Raw genomic sequence first — 16,233 nt, 5'->3', positions numbered from 1 at the left:
AACAGGTGATAAACTAATTTTGTAGACACAGGACCCCCATAAAAAGAAGACTCATTGGCGGTCAGTGAGCTGAGGCCTCTGTAGTGTCCTGAACTGAGGGAAGGGATGGGGCCTGAAGCTTCAGAGGTGAAGAGGGCAGTTCACAAGGGGATGAGAGGAGCAGATGCTCGCCCCGCCAACAGATAACAAAAGCCATGTCTGCTAGTGGCTCTGTCTGGTGCGGGCCGTCTCAGTTCTGTAAGGCAGTGAAGAGACAGGCAGAAGGCTTTCCCGGGTCTGCTGCGTCTCGATTCCCTTCAGCTCAAGATAACCCACGTGCCAGAGTGGCTCACTGGGGGGCCATATTCTGCTCCCCTTCAACAAAAATGTGCTTACTGTAGAAAAATCAGAAAACAAAGGGGAAGAAAAACCACCAGCAGATTCCCTAAACCTCACTACCTCCCAAATCTCATTTGTACGCTTGTTTTCTGTTAATAAAATAAGACACTCTGCACATACTGCTGTATCGCAGTCCCCCATCCATCCACACATCTTTAACATTCTGTCACATTTTAAATACATTTACTATTTTGTCATTTTATATAGTAAAGCTATGGCGTGACATCCAATTTTTGGACTTTATCACATTGCTCATAGTGAAAACCTTTCTCCTACCTATGTTTGCACATATCCTTAATTATTTCACTGGGATAGGAGTTGTCGCATCAGTTTACTCACATTTTTTTTAATGCTTTTGAAATCTACTGCCAAAGTGTCTTTCAGAAATGTGTGTTACAATAGTAATGTAATTATAGTACCAGCCTCACCATACCCTAATGTTAAATATTTTAGTATTTCTCTAAACTTGGCCAATTTTGAGAACAGTTGTATGTATCTTAAAATTTTACATTTCTCTGATTAAAATATAGTGGTTGATCATTGTCATTCGTATTTTCCCTTTTCTAATTTGTCTGTTCATCCTCTTTGTTCCTTTTCTATTGGAGTGTTCAACTTTTAAAAACTCTTATAAGAACTCTTTTGTTTCTTAAAAACTTGTTTGCAGCAATCCATTGTTTTGTTTTGTAAATTCAGCATTTATAAGTATTAAATGTTATCTTTTTTTTTAATAAGGTATGAAAGCTTTCAAAATCCAAAGAAGAGAAAAAATCAAAGTGGAACAGTGTTTCGACCTGGACAGAAAGTAACCCTGGCATAAAATATGCTTCTGACTGTGTGTGTGTGTGTTTATGTGGTGTTTGTCCCTGTGTTGTAACAATGAAAATGTCATCTGTACATTTCTTTTAATTTAACTTGTTAATCTATAAAATCAAAGATTGTTAAACCTGTTATCTAATGATCAGGGTTACTTGACAGTAATACTTTAAAATAAATTGAGATATTTATAACAGATTCTGTATTTTATTTCCTATATATATAAATTCTTATTGAAATAATATTGGCCACATAGAATAACTGATTTTTTTCTCCTTTGAAGAAAAGAGAATGTAATTAAATACATTTCTTAGAATTCACGATTGCATATTCAACATCTTTCTTTCATTTGATAAGTTTTATGCTTAACACCTTGATTATTTTGGAAATAAAAAATTCAGTTATCTACTGATCCAATGATCTGTTCTTTTTATCTGAAAATGTAGAATTTGCACACAATTTAAATAAACTGAGTTGTTCCTTCAATCAGAAGTGAAATGACATCCCCTAACATAAACTCCGTCCAGCTGCCGGGCCAGGAGCTTGAACGAGGTACAGCCCTCCCCGCCAGCTCCATGACAGGTCTGTCCTGCCGCGCTCTGTGAGCTAAACTGCAAAGTCACTGCCATCAACACAAGCTGTGTGTCGTAATGTGCTGAGGGGAGAGGAGAGCGGTCAGTAGACCACGCGAGTGAACACATGAGAGCAAATGGAAATGTATCGGCTGTAACCACTGCCCTTTTTGCAGCTAATTGTTTGGTCGTGGCTGATAGGTTTTATTTCTCTCTTCCGTTATTTATTCCATGTTCCTCTGACTTCACCCCTCATGTTTGTGGATTAGAAGCTTCCCTGGTGGCTCAGCTGGTAAAGAATCTGCCTGCAGTGTGGGAGACCTGGATTCGACCCCTGGCTTGGGGAAAAAACCTTGGAGAAGGGAGTGGCACCCCACTCCAGTATTCTTGCCTGGAGAATCCCATGGAGAGAGAAGCCTGGTGGGCGACAGGCCACAGCATCACAAAGAGTAGGACACAACTGAGCAGCTAGCATTTAGTGGATTAGAGGCCTTTACTAAGTAGGGTGGTCTAAGCTGTCATTTCCATCTTCGCCTTTGGTGACCTAAGATTGCAGGGGTCCTCCGTTAAATTAACCGTGCACACTCAGTCTCACAAGGGTGCACACTCAGTCTCACAAGGGTCCAGCCATTCTTCTCCCATCACCCATCGTATAGCATCAGCCGCGTATTCACTCAGCCAACATGGTAAATCCTCCTCCCCTTTCAAACCAATGGAATCATCACTGTGTGCCCTTCCCAGAAGCATGCCTCCTTTGTTTACCTCTAAATCCGCAAAGCCCAGAATCACAAGAAAGGCAAGCAGAGATGTTTCAGTCACTAGGAATTAACTGAGAGATGTCATTCTCCCTTGCACTTTGGTTCCCAGCTCCTTAGTGCCTTCCATTAAGGCCACGGGCCTTAATACAGTATATATACTCTGTACTGCATCTTGCAGAAAGGAACTCCAACTTCACAGTCAGTTATATCCCCAGAAGCCCAGCTGTTTCCAGGTGAGGGGAATTTACATTAAGTCTAGGGAATTCACTATAAAGCGAGTTTTGTGATCAGGAGCAAATGCCGTAAGGGATAGAGTAATAGTGTGAGTGTGTGTGGTGAGTCCGTGAAAGAAACGCTGGGCTGGATGAAGCACAAGCTGGAATCCAGATTGCCGGGAGAAATATCAATAACCTCAGATATGCAGATGACACCACCCTTACGGCAGAAAGTGAAGAAGAACTAAAGAGCCTCTTGATGAAAGTGAAAGAGGAGAGTGAAAAAGTTGGCTTAAAGCTCAACATTCAGAAAACCAAGATCATGGCATCTGGTCCCATCACTTCATGGCATATAGATGGGGAAACAATGGAAACAGTGACAGACTTTATTTTGGGGGGCTCTGCAAAATCACTGCATATGGTGACTGCAGTCATGAAATCAAAAGATACTTGCCCCTTAGAAGGAAAGTTATGACCAACCTAGACAGCATATTTAAAAGCAGAGACATTACTTTGCCAACAAAGGTTCGTCTAGTCAAAGTTACGGTTTTTCCAGTGGTCACGTATGGATGTGAGAGTTGGACTATAAAGAAAGCTGAGCACAAACGAACTGATGCTTTTGAACTGTGGTGTTGGAAAAGACTTGAGAGTCACTTGGACTGCAAGGAGATCCAACCAGTCCATCCTAAAGGAGATCAGTCCTGAATATTCATTGGAAGGACTGATGCTGATGCTGAAACTCCAATACTTGGCCACCTGATGCGAAGAACTGACTCATTTGAAAAGACCCTGATGCAGGGAAAGATTGAAGGTGGGAGGAGAAGGGGATGACAGAGGATGAGATGGTTGGATGGCATCACTGACTCAATGGACATGAGTTTGAGTAAGCTCCGGGAGTTGGTGATGGACACGGAGGCCTGGCGTGCTGCAGTCCATGGGTCGTAGAGAGTCAGACACAACTGAGCGACTGAACTGACTGACTGAACCTGGCTTCCCAGGTTGCTCTAGCAGTAAAGCATCTGCCTGCCAATGCAGGAGACCTCAGAGACTGGGGTTTGATCCCTGGGTCAGGAAGATCCCCTGGAGGAGCACATGGCAACCCTCTCCAGTATTCTTGCCTGGAGAAGCCCATGGACAGAGGGGCCTGGCAGGCTGTAGTCCTTAGGGTCACAAAGAGTCAGACGTGAGTGCTGCTTAGCCTAGCACCAAAGGTCTCTACCTCCAAATATATTCTTTAGATTTTGCATGTAAAAGGCAAATACATAGTGCTTGTCTAAGCCTTCTCCTTCTATTACTGTCTCCCTGGGGCATGTAGTAGGGACAGGACAATAGAAGGAGCTTCCTTTTACAAGGCTGACCCCACACAGATGGAGGTGATTTGGGTATTCAAGCAAGGGACACCGGCTGGGTCACTATCAAGCAAGATTTCAAAAGGCTGGGGATAAAAGGGACTCCAGTTTTATTGGGACAGTAATTGGGACATCCCAATTACCAGGATTCAACTCTTTTCCAATCAATACCTAACTTTTTCATAAGAGACTAAAATGGCTGTGAACTCAACAAATAATGCCGTCCAGTAAACTGTGCTATCAAAATCCTGTTTTTGTGTCAGAATTTGGCACAAAAATATAGATCAATGGAACAGAATAGGAAGCCCAGAGATAAACCCACACACTTATGGTCACCTGCTCTCTGACAAAAGAGGCAAGAATATACAACAGATAAAAGACAGTGTCTTCAATAAGAAAATAGAAAATGGGACAGCTATGTGTAATAGAATGAAATGAGAACATTCTCTAACAGCATATGCAAAAATAAACTCAAAAGAGAACCCTTTTACACTATTAGTGGGAATGTAAATTGGTACAGCCACTACAGAGAACAGTATGGAAGTTCCTTAAAAAACTAAAAATAGAACTACCGTATGATCTAGCAATCCCACGCCTGGGCATATATCTGCAGAAAAGCATACTTCGAAAAGATACATGTCCCTCAATGTTCATTGCAGCACCATTTACAACAGCCAAGACAAGGAAGCAACCTAAATGTCTATCAGCAGGGCAATGGATAAAGGCGACATGATATATACATACAGTGGAATATTACTCAGCTATAAAAAGAATGAAACAGGCTGTGGGAGGAACCCCGGTGGGGCAAGGATTTGACCCAGGACCACTTCCGCCCGTGTCGTCTGAGGGGCCCCTTTGTCAAAGAGTCCAGAGAGAAGCTCCAGCCTCTGCCGGGGATTACGGTCACTGAGTCACCTGCCCACTTGCCTGCTGCCTTTGTTGAAAGTCATCATGCCTCAGGGTCAGAAGAGCAAGCCTCGTACCCGTGAGAGACGCCGCCAGGCCCAAGTTGAGCCCAGAATCTGGGTGTTCAGAGAGCCACAAGTACTTCATCCACTGAGTCCACCCACAGAGGCCATATAGATGAGAAGGTGGTTATAATGGTGTAAAAATGGAAGTAAGCTGCGATGCAAGGCTGAGAAATCGGATCGAGATTCCCAAGACAGGCCTGCTGATGGCTGTTCTGGGTGTGATCTCCATGCAGGGCAATTGTGCTAGTGAGGAGCAAGTCTGGGAAATCCTGAATGTGATGGGGCTATATAAGGGGAGGAAGCACCTCATTTTGGGGAGCCTAAGAAGCTCATTACCAAAGATTTAGTGCAGGAGAAGTGCCTAGAGCACCGCCAGGTGTTCTATGTGACCCTCCATGCTGTGAGTTCCTGTGGGCTCTAGAGCCCACGCTGAAACCACCAAGATGAAAGTGCTAGAGTTTATGGCTAAGATCCGTGATATGGTCCCCACTGCCTTCCCATCCTTGTATGAGGCGGCTTTGAGAGACGAGGAAGAGAGAGCTGAAGCTAGAGCTTCAGCCAAGGCTCGTATTGCTGCCCGGGCCAGGGCCCGCTCCAGTGCCTTAGCCAGCAGTTCCTCCCGCTCCAAGAGAGTCTGAGGCAGATTCCTTACTTTGTTGTTAAAAAGAAGTTCACGTTCTAAGTAGTAGAAGGTTGGGGCGGGGCTGCAGACAATACTGTGCGTAACATATTTGTGTTTTTGTGTTCTATGCAGTATCTTGGAAAATTTTTAAAAATTGCTCCTTTTAATAGAAGATTTAAGTAGCTTTGTAATCCAGACTTCTGAGTGATATTGCTCAAACACCGATGCTATGGGTGAGATCTAAGAGTTTTATTGTTTGTATAACTGGAAAAGTTCCACCTTACTTAGTAATTTGGAATAAGATAACATGGCAATGGATGAGGCATTACTTTGGAAATGTGAAAAACTCAGCATTGTAATAGTTGTGGTCAAGAAATGCATAAATAAAAGATAAAAATTCTTGGTTTCCAAAAAAAAAAAAGAATGAAAAAATGGCATTTCTAGCAACATGATGGAAAAAGAGTTATGACTAACCTAGACAGCATATTAAAAAGCAGAGACATTATTTTGCCAACAAAGGTCCGTTTAGTCAAGCTATGGTTTTTCCAGTAGTCATGTATGGATATGAAAGTTGGACTATAAGGAAAGCTGAGTGCCAAAGAATTGATGCTTTTGAACTGTGGTGTTGGGGAAGATTCTTGAGAGTCCCTTGGACTGCAAGGAGATCCAACCAGTCTATCCTAAAGGAGATCAGTCCTGAATATTCACTGGAAGGACTGAAGCTGAAACTCCAATACTTTGGCCACTTGATGTGAAGATCTGACTCATTGGAAAAGACCCTGATGCTGGGAAAGACTGAAGGCGGGAAGAGAAGGGGATGATAGAGGATGAGATGGTTGGATGGCATCACCAACTCGACGGACATGAGTTTGAGTAAGCTCTAGGTGCTGGCGATGGAGGGAAGCCTGAAGTGCTGCAGTCCATGGGATTGCAAAGAGTCAGACATGACTGAGCAACTGAACTGAACTGATGGACCTAGAGATTAGCATAGAAATCAAAATAAGTCAAAGATAAATATCATATGATAATCTAAAAAAATGACACAAATGAACTTATTTATGAAAACAGATTCACAGACTTAGAAAACAAAAAAACGTATGGTTACAAGGAGGGAAAGGTGGGGGGAGGAATAAATTAGGAGTTTAGGATTAACATATATACTATTATATATAAAATATATAATAACAAGGATCTACAGTATAGCAGATACCACAGCACAGAGAACTCTACTCAATACTGTGTAATAACCTATATGGGAAAATAATCTGCAAAATAAGGGATATAGGTATATATATAACTGAATCAAAAAGATAGGACACTGAACCCCCCAGGTGGGTAGATGGCCAATAGGCCAATATGCTACTGGGGAAGAGCAGAGAAACAGCTCCAGAGGGAGTGAAGAGGCTGGGCCAAAGCAGAAACGACGCCCACCTGTGGATGTGTGATGGTGAAAGTCAAGTCCGACGCTCTAAAGAACAATATTGCATTGGAACCTGGAATCTTAGTTCCATGAATCAAGGCAAATTGGAAGTGGTGAAACCGAAGATGCCAAGACTGAACATTGACATTTTAGGAATCAGCGAACTAAAGTGGACTGGAATGGTGAATTTAACTCAGATGACCATTATATCTACTACTGTGGGCAAGAATCCCTTAGAAGAAATGGAGTAGCCCTCATAATCAACAAGGAGAGTCCGAAATGCAGTACATGGGTGTAATCAAAAACAACAGAATGACCTCGGTTTGTTTCCAAGGCAAACCATTTAACATCACAGTAATCCAAGTCTATGCCCCAACCACTAATGCCAAAGAAGCTGAAGTTTAACAGTTCTGTGAAGACCTACAAGACCTTCTAGAACTAACACCAAAAAAGATGTCCTTTTCATCATAAGGGGCTGGAATGCAAAAGTAGGAAGTCAAGAGATACCTGGAGAAACAGGCAAGTTTGGCCTTGGACTACAGAATGAAGCAGGGCAAAGGCTAATAGAGTTCTGCCAAGAGAATGCACTGATCATAGCAAACACCCTCTTCCACCAACACAAGAGAAGACTCTACACATGGACATCACCAGATGGTTAATACTGAAATCAGATTGATTATGTTCTTTGCAGCTGAAGATGGAGAAGCTCTATGCAGTCAGCCAAAAGACGACTCGGGAGCTATCTGTGGCTCAGATCATGAGTTCCTTATTGCAAAATTCAGACCTAAATTGAAGCAAGTAGGGAAAATCACTAGGTTATTCAGGCATGACCTAAATGAAATCCCTTATAATTATACAGTGGAAGTGACAAATAGATTCAAGGGACTAGATCTGATAGAGTGCCTGAAGACTATAACCAAATCGATCTACACATTCAATGCAATCCCTATCAAAATTCCAATGGCATTTTTCACAGAAGTAGAACAAGCAATCCCATAACTTGTATGAAACCACAAAAGCCTTCAAAGAACCAAAGGATCTTAAACTTATCTGGAGGCATCATACTCTGATTTAAAACTATAATAATCAAAACAGTAATAGTACTGCCATAAATACAGACGCATAGATCAATGGAACTTAACAGCCCAGAAACAAACCCACATATTTATGGTCTATTTATGACAAAGCCAAGAACATGCAATAGTGAGAGTATCTTCAATAAATGGTAAGGGGAAAACTGGACAGCCACACACACACAAATGGAACATTATCTTATACCACACACAAAACTTAACTCAAAGTGGATTAAAGACTGAAATGCAAGACCCGAAATCATAAAACTCCTAGAAGGGTGATCTCCATAAGCAAAGGCAACAAAAGCAAAAATAAACATGTTGAACTACATCAAACTAAAAGCTTCTGCACAGCAAAGGAAGCCATCAACAAAATGAAAAGGTAAACTACCAGTGTCAGAAAACATTTGCAGATATTTCTGATAAGGGGTTAATATCCAAAATATACTAAGAACTCATTGAACTCGACAGCAAAAATAATGAAATAATCTAGAAAATGACCAGACATTTTTTTCAAAGAAGACATACAGATGGCCAACAGGTACATGGAAGGATGTGCCAACAGGTACATGGAAGGATGTTCAACATCACCAATCAGGGAAATGCAAATCAAAGACACAATCAGATAACCACTCACATCTGTTAGAATGGCTATTATCAAAAGTACAAGAAATAAAAAAATGTTGGCAAGGATGTGGAGAAAATGAAACCCTTGTGCACTGTGGATGAAAATGTAAATGGATGCAGCCACTATAGAAAACAGTATAAAGTTTCCCGAAAAAATAAAAAATAGAACTACCATGTGATCCAGCAGTCCCACTTCTGTGTCTTTGTCCAGAGAAAACAAGAAACACTAGCTCAAAAATATACAAGCACCCCCGTGTTCACTGCAGCATTATTTACAAGAGCCGAGTTATGCAGACAAGTGTCCACTGATGGGTGAATGGATAAAGAAATGGCAGTATGTGTACACAGTATTAACCAGCCTTATAAAAAGATATAAATAACTAAAAAGATTTAAATCTTGTAATTTGCAGCAAGATAGATGGACCTTGAGGGCATTAAGCTAAGTGAAATAAGTCAGAGAAATCAAACCATACAATTTCACTTACGTGGAGAATCTAAAAAATAATAATAAAAACATGACCTCATATAGAGAATGAACTGCTAATTGCAAGAGATGGAGACAGGGGGTGGAGAGGTGGCGAAAGGGGTAAAGTCAAAAGGTCCAAACTCCCAGCTATAAGTCATGGGGATATGATGTACACACAGCATGGTGACTATAATTAATAACACTGCTTTGTATATCTGACAAGTTGTTAAATCTTAAAATTTTTCATCACAAGAAAAGTTTGTAACTATGTATGAAAGTGAAGTCACTCAGTCGTGTCCGACTCTCTGTGACCCCATGGACGTAGCCTACCAGTGATCTCCATCCATGGGATTTTCCAGGCAATACTACTGGAGTGGGGTGCCATTCCCTTCTCCAGGGGGGTCTTCCCCTCCCAGGGATCGAACCTGGGTCTCCCACATTGCAGGCAGACGCTTTACCCTCTGAGCCACCAGGGAACTATGTATGGTGACCTGTTAACTAGACTTATTGTGGTGCTCATTTTGTGATGTATACAAACGCTCCATCATTGATGTTGTACACCTGAAACTAATGTTGTGTGTCAATTACACCTCACTTTAAAAATATTTTTTAAAGGAAACAAATAAGTATCACATTCTGTTTGGGAGCCATTGCTTTCAATCGCCCTTCTTAAGTGAAGTATCCTATGCAGTGGGGAGGTTCCCCGTAATAGCCACCGTAATTCTAGGTTGTCTCAGTGAGATGTTGCCATTTGTGTAAGTATTTACAGCCTCTGGGGCCACAGTTCTCAGATACCCATCAGGCAGGTGTGCTGGGAGGTGGTGAGCTCAGTTCTCCGAGACTGAGGACTCCACTTCTTTAGCTACACCTTGGGTCTCTCAAAGCCAACCGTGTGCTGTTTTACAGCGCACCTTGTTAGTTACATGGAAAATTTCTTGAGCCTGGCAGGTGGCAGGTGTCAATCCAGCCCATTCGTGACCAGCTTAGCATAGCTCAGGTGTCTTAGGTGGCCAGAGCTCTACCAGCTCTGCCTGCCAACTTTGCTGGCTTCGCAATTTCCACTAGTGACAGATCTGTTGTTTTTTTTCTGAGAAGATTTCTCTTACAGTGGTGGACACTGTAATGGCTTTAAATATTCTGAACTGTGCCTACCTACCCCAGATTGTACCGGCTGGTGAAAACCACCAGATACTTCTGGTCTCCACTTACTTCCGCAAGTTCCAGAGCAGTTTACACTGTGGACTCACCTTGAGGCTTCGCGAGTCTCCTCACACTTTGCCATCTTGCTTCTCTTAGGTTGACAGGTCCCCATTATTATTCCTTGTTGCAATGATCCCAATTCAACCAGACTTAGTGTTTCTGGCTGTCTTTTTTTTTTTTTTAAATTGCTGTGTGATTTTATTACTCTAAATAAACAGTAAAAAACAAAAACTAGCCAGAATACATCAAACGATAGCTCACGTCAACCCAAGACAGGCCAGTCTGCACCCCGTCCTTCCGAGTTACGGGCACTATTACTGATGGCAAAGGCCAGGGTGCTGGATGTGGGAGGAGAGGGGTGAGGAGGGGGACACCACCCCACCTGGGCGTGTGCGTGCATTAGCATGCTTGCACCCGTGGGCACCTGTGAGCGGGAGGGCAGGGGCGCAGCCCCGAGTGTGGCCTCTGCTCACAGGCTCAACCCAAGAGAAAGGAGTCACCCCCCACCGAGTGCCCCACTCAGCTGAGCCTCAGACTGGGCCGTGGCCACCCCAGAACCGTCCTCCCCAGGGCAGCTCCTCGGGCAGCCAGACCCTCTCTGCCCACCAGGGACGTGTCTGTGCCCGGGACCTGCAGACCCCCCACCTGGCTCGAGGTCTTGCTGGGCAGCTCTTCCCAGTGGGGCACCCAGACTGAGCGTCCCTTCTGCCTTTGTTACCCAGAAAGTTTATCTTTAAAAAAAGACAAGGTCATCTCAGATGGGACCCACAAGGTCCCCCCTCAGGCGCCCCAGAAAGAACCAATCACAGAGCGAGGCAAGGGGCAAGGACCTGGCAGGGCCTCCCCGAAGTGCTTACCTTGCAGAGGAGGTTGGCTGCAAGGTCCCAACGCCGTCGCCCACGAGACCTGGAGCTTCTCATGCTCCAATTGTCCTCCAGGAAGGATCCAGACAAACCTGAAGAGCTCAGAAGGCAAACTAAGAGCATCCTGGCGAGTGGCAAAGAGGCAGTGAAATCCAAGGGCTTCCGGACTCCCTTCGCCACAGTCGGGAGCCCCCGGCATCTCCAGCAGCTGTCTGCAGGACCTATGTTGTGGTTCAGTCGCCCCAGTTGTCTCTGACTCTGCCACCCCACGGACTGAAGCAAGCCAGGCCTCCCTGTCCCTCACCATACCCTGGAGTTTGCCCAGGTTCATGTTCTTTGCATCATGGGTGCAGTAGAGCCATCTCATCCTCTGATGCCCCCTTCTCCTTCTGCCCTCGATCTTTCCCAGCATCAGGGTCTTTTCCAGTGAGTTGTCAGGACCCATGTCCTCACCAAAACTGTCAAATGATAAAAACTCAAGCAATTTAGTAAGGATTTTGGAGTCCTTTGGTCAAGGGAAAACCACACACGGATTCAGGAGGCCCAGGACCTCCCAGCAGCACAGCCTCCTCCCAAATGCTGGGCAGGAGCTTCATCAGCCTTAGAGGCTATGTGGGAACAGCCTGATTGGTCAGGGGGCTTCACTAGGAGGCGAGCAGGTCCCGCGCTCTAGGGCCAGGTAAACGAGCCACAGCTGAGCTGGAGTGTAGCCTAGCGTGCTCAGAGTATGTCCATTCCCTGACAGGTGACTAGTTACTTTTAACAAGGCTAACTGGTATGAACAGGCCTTTGATGAGCTTCCTAAATTACCCCAAAGCAGGTGTAGAAACTGAAGTCCTTATCAGCTGCATTTTATATACAGAGAGAACTAGCCTGAGAAGTGGTTCTCATCTCTGGCTGCACATCCGAGTCACCTCTGGAACCGTAAACACTTTTTTGGCTTCTCTTACATTTTACTAGATTCTTGGGAACCTAAGGAGGTCCCAGTCTCACGCCCACAGACACTGATTTACTTAGTTGCTTGTCAGAACTTCCCAGCAGGGTTTCCTTTTTCCTTTTGTAATTTTTGTTTCTAGTTGTTAAAGCTCCACAGGTGATTGTAATGTGCTCCTGATTCACTGGTATAGATGCAGGGGAGGCCAGTGGAATCTAAAAACATACTCAAAATCCATATAATTCTTAAAATATGAAACATGGATAATTCGAGTGTGATATTTGTGAATCTGTGACTATAGAGGAGAATGAATAGAAAATGAATTTTCCTTCAGCAAGAGATGATGGTGTTGGCCTTTGTAGTTCAGAACCTCTTAGTCCTGTTAATAAAGCCACAACCACGAGGACCACCAAGTATGGTGGTAGAGGATAAGCCCTGACCGAGGGTCCTGGGTGGGTGGGAGCTGGGCCTCTGGGCCTCTGCCCCAGCCCTGACGTGGCCGCCATGTTGAAACCCTCACAGACGCCAACATGTCGTCCTAAGCGTCCCCCACTGTGAGGCCCGAGTCACGAAGCTGCCCACTTCTCCCTCGTCCAAATTAGGGTGCTGCTAAGGACAAAGAGGAATTTAAAATAAGACGCTTGAAATTTACCAAAATAATACCTGTACACAGTTATTTTTAAAAAAGGCCAAGTAATTCTAAATAGTTGTAATGAAAAACAGCAGTTCTTCGCTTTATCCTTCAGTGTCTCCACAACTGTATCAGGATTTGAAGAGAGAAACAGAGCCACTTAGAAAGGTAAGAATCTATTACAGAAATATTACCTTACCCAATGATTGGAGCCCACTGAACAGCCTGTGGAAGGCTTTTGCTTCTATGAATGGGCTGGGGTCTAAGTCGCCAGGGCAGGCAGCCTGGAGGGAAGATGCTCATGAAAGGGGAGCAAGGACAAACTAGAACCTGCATTAGCCTCTCAGCCGCTTGGCGACGAGGCTGGGAGCACAGTCTGTGGGCCCCCTCAGCGCAGGCCTCCATTATATGAGAAAAGACACAGATCTACACTGTGAGTAACAGCAGCCACTGGTGTTTGCTAAGGAGGCAAACGAAAATTCAATCTTAGTTCTAAAAGATATTACACAAGTATCCACCAAATTATGAACAAATGGTCAGGTTATACACTGGTTTTAAAATAAGTCATTTAATAAATACCTTACTTTGTATTCATTTTATTGATCAGTCATTCTTTGAGTATCCTAATATCTATTACATATTGATGACAAATCTGTCACTCCAAATTACAAGTAGTACAACACTAGTGTCTTCTACTTACACCATTTTTGGGTGGAAAACCCTTATTTACATGAAACAAATGAATGAAATAAATTCAAAGTAAATATATTGGGAAAAATACATTTTAATCCACAGCTCTGAATACTAGCATTTAGTTATTGACAATGGTATTTACAATCAATTTTACAACAACTTTTGATAAGAGAGATTAACTATAACATAGGGCTATGTATCTACAATGTACAAATTGTAACTTTCTTCCAACTAATAAACCATAACTGTGTATAAAAATGGTAACAGTTAAAACTGCTACAATTCAAAATCATTATAATTAAATTAGATTCTGATAAATTTTCTTGGGGTTGTGAAATAACGGTCAGCTCAGAAGAGGAGAGGAGGCAAGTACGTATAAGCCCCACTTCCTCCCACTTTGAAGCTGTTGCTCCCTGACGCAGCTGACCTGCCCTTGAAGTAAAATCTGTCCCTGAATTCTGACTAGAATTCCTGTGCCTGGCCTTCTAAATCTCAAACACTGTTTTAGGCCTGTTATGATGAATCCACAGCAGATGGCTTTAACTTGGGGTGGACTTTTTTTAAGATATCAATGCTCAGTACAGTTCAGTTGCTCAGTTGTGTCCGCCTCTTTTCGACCCCAGGACTGCAGCACACCAGGCCTCCCTGTCCATCACCAACTCCCAAGTTTACTCAAACCCATGTCCCTTGACTCGGTGATGCCATCCAACCATCTCATCCTCTGTCGTCCCCTTCTCCTCCTGCCTTCAATCTTTCCCAGCATCAGGGTCTTTTCAAATGAGTCAGCTCTTTGCATCAGGTGACCAAAGTATTGGAGTTGCAGCTTCAGCCTCAGTCCTTCCAGTGAATATTCAGGACTGATTTCCTTTAGGATGGATTGGTTGGATCTCCTAGCAGTCCAAGGGACTCTCAAGAGTCTTCTCCAACACCACAGTTCAAAAGCATCCATTCTTCGACGATCAGCTTTCTTTATAGTCCAACTCTCACATCCATACATGACTACTGGAAAAACCATAGCCTTGACTAGACGGACCTTTATTGGCAAAGTAATGTCTCTGTTTTTTAATATGCTGTCTAGGTTGGTCATAACTCTTTTTCCAAGGAGCAAGCATCTTTTCATTTCATGGCTGCAGTCACCATCTGCAGTGATTTTGGAGCCCCAAAAAATAAAGTCTCTCACTGTTTCCCCATCTATTTCCCATGAAGTGATGGGACCAGATGCCATGATCTTAGTTTTCTGAATGTTGAGTTTTAAGCCAACTTTTTCACTCTCCTCTCTCACTTTCATCAAGAGGCTCTTTAGTTCTTCACTTTCTGCCATAAGGGTGGTGTCATCTGCATATCTGAGATTATTGATATTTCTCCCGGCAATCTTGATTCCAGCTTGTGCTTCTTCCAGCCCAGCGTTTCTAATGATGTACTCTGCATTTAAGTTAAATAAGCAGGGTGACAATATATAGCCTTGAGGTACTCCTTTTCCTATTTGTAACCAGTCTAACTGTTTGTAACCAGTTCTAACTGTTGCTTCCTGACCTGCATACAGGTTTCTCAAGAGGCAGGTCATGGTGGTCTGGTATTCCCATCTCTTTCAGAATTTTCCAGTTTATTGTGATCCACACAGTCAAAGGCTTTGGCATAGTCAATAAAGCAGAAATAGATGATTCTCTGGAACTCTGTTGCTTTTCTGATGATCCAACAGATATTGGCAATTTGATTCCTGGTTCCTCTGCCTTTTCTAAATCCAGCTTGAACATCTGGAAGTTCACAGTTCACATACTGTTGAAGCTAGGCTTGGAGAATTTTGAGCATTACTTTGCTAGTGTGTGAGATGAGTGCAATTGTGCGGTAGTTTGAGCATTATTTGGCATACCTTTTCCTTAGGACTGGAATGAAAGTTGACCTTTTCCAGTCCTGTGGCCACTGCTGAGTTTTCCAAATTTGCTGGTCATGGTGGAGGGTTCTGAAAAAACGTGGTCTACTGGAGAAGGGAATGGCAAACCACTTCAGTATTCTTGCCTTGAGAACCTCATGAACAGTATGAAAAGGCAAAAAGATAGGACACTGAAAGATGAACTCCCCAGGTCAGTAGGTGCCCAGTATGCTACTGGAGATCAGTGGAGAAATAACTCCAGAGAGAATGAAGAGATGGAGCCAAAGCAAAAACAACACCCAGTTGTGGATGTGACTGGTGATGGAAGCAAGGTCCGATGCTGTAAAGAGCAATATTGCCTAGGAACCTGGAATGTTAGGTCCATGAATCAAGGCAAATTGGAAGTGGTCAAACAGGAGATGGCAAGAGTGAACATCGACATTTTAGGGATGTCAGTGAACTAAAATGCCTGGATATGGTTAATTTAACTCAGATGACCTTTTTTTTTTTTTTTTTTTAGATGACCATTATAATCTACTATTGTGGGCAAGAATCCCTTAGAAGAAATGGAGTAACATCAAGGTCAACAAGAGTCCAAAATGCAGTACTTGGATCCAATCTCAAAAAAGAATGATCTCTGTTCATTTCCAAGGCAAACCATTCAATATCACAGTAATCCAAATCTATGCCCCAACCAATAATGCTGAAGAAGCTGAAGTTGAACAATTCTTTGAAGACCTACAAGACCTAGAACTAACATCCCAAAAAGACGTCCAAA

At 43.3% G+C, this 16,233-nt stretch overlaps 1 protein-coding gene across 1 annotated transcript in view; it reads left to right on the top strand.

Moving 5' to 3' along the window:
- The window catches only part of PEX1 (peroxisomal biogenesis factor 1), a 72,799-nt gene extending 71,196 nt beyond the window's left edge, over positions 1 to 1,603 (top strand). The window contains exon 24 of the mRNA XM_043871614.1: positions 1,111 to 1,603. Coding sequence (XP_043727549.1) covers positions 1,111 to 1,195 — 85 coding nt within the window. The 3' untranslated portion in view covers positions 1,196 to 1,603. The remainder of the gene's footprint in view (positions 1 to 1,110) is intronic.
- Positions 1,604 to 16,233: the final 14,630 nt, after the last annotated feature.

The sequence above is a fragment of the Cervus elaphus genome, chromosome 18, assembly GCF_910594005.1.
Source record: "Cervus elaphus chromosome 18, mCerEla1.1, whole genome shotgun sequence".
Taxonomy (NCBI): domain Eukaryota; kingdom Metazoa; phylum Chordata; class Mammalia; order Artiodactyla; family Cervidae; genus Cervus; species Cervus elaphus.
Note: the sequence above shows the minus strand (reverse complement) of the source record. Positions and strands in the feature narration are given on the sequence as shown.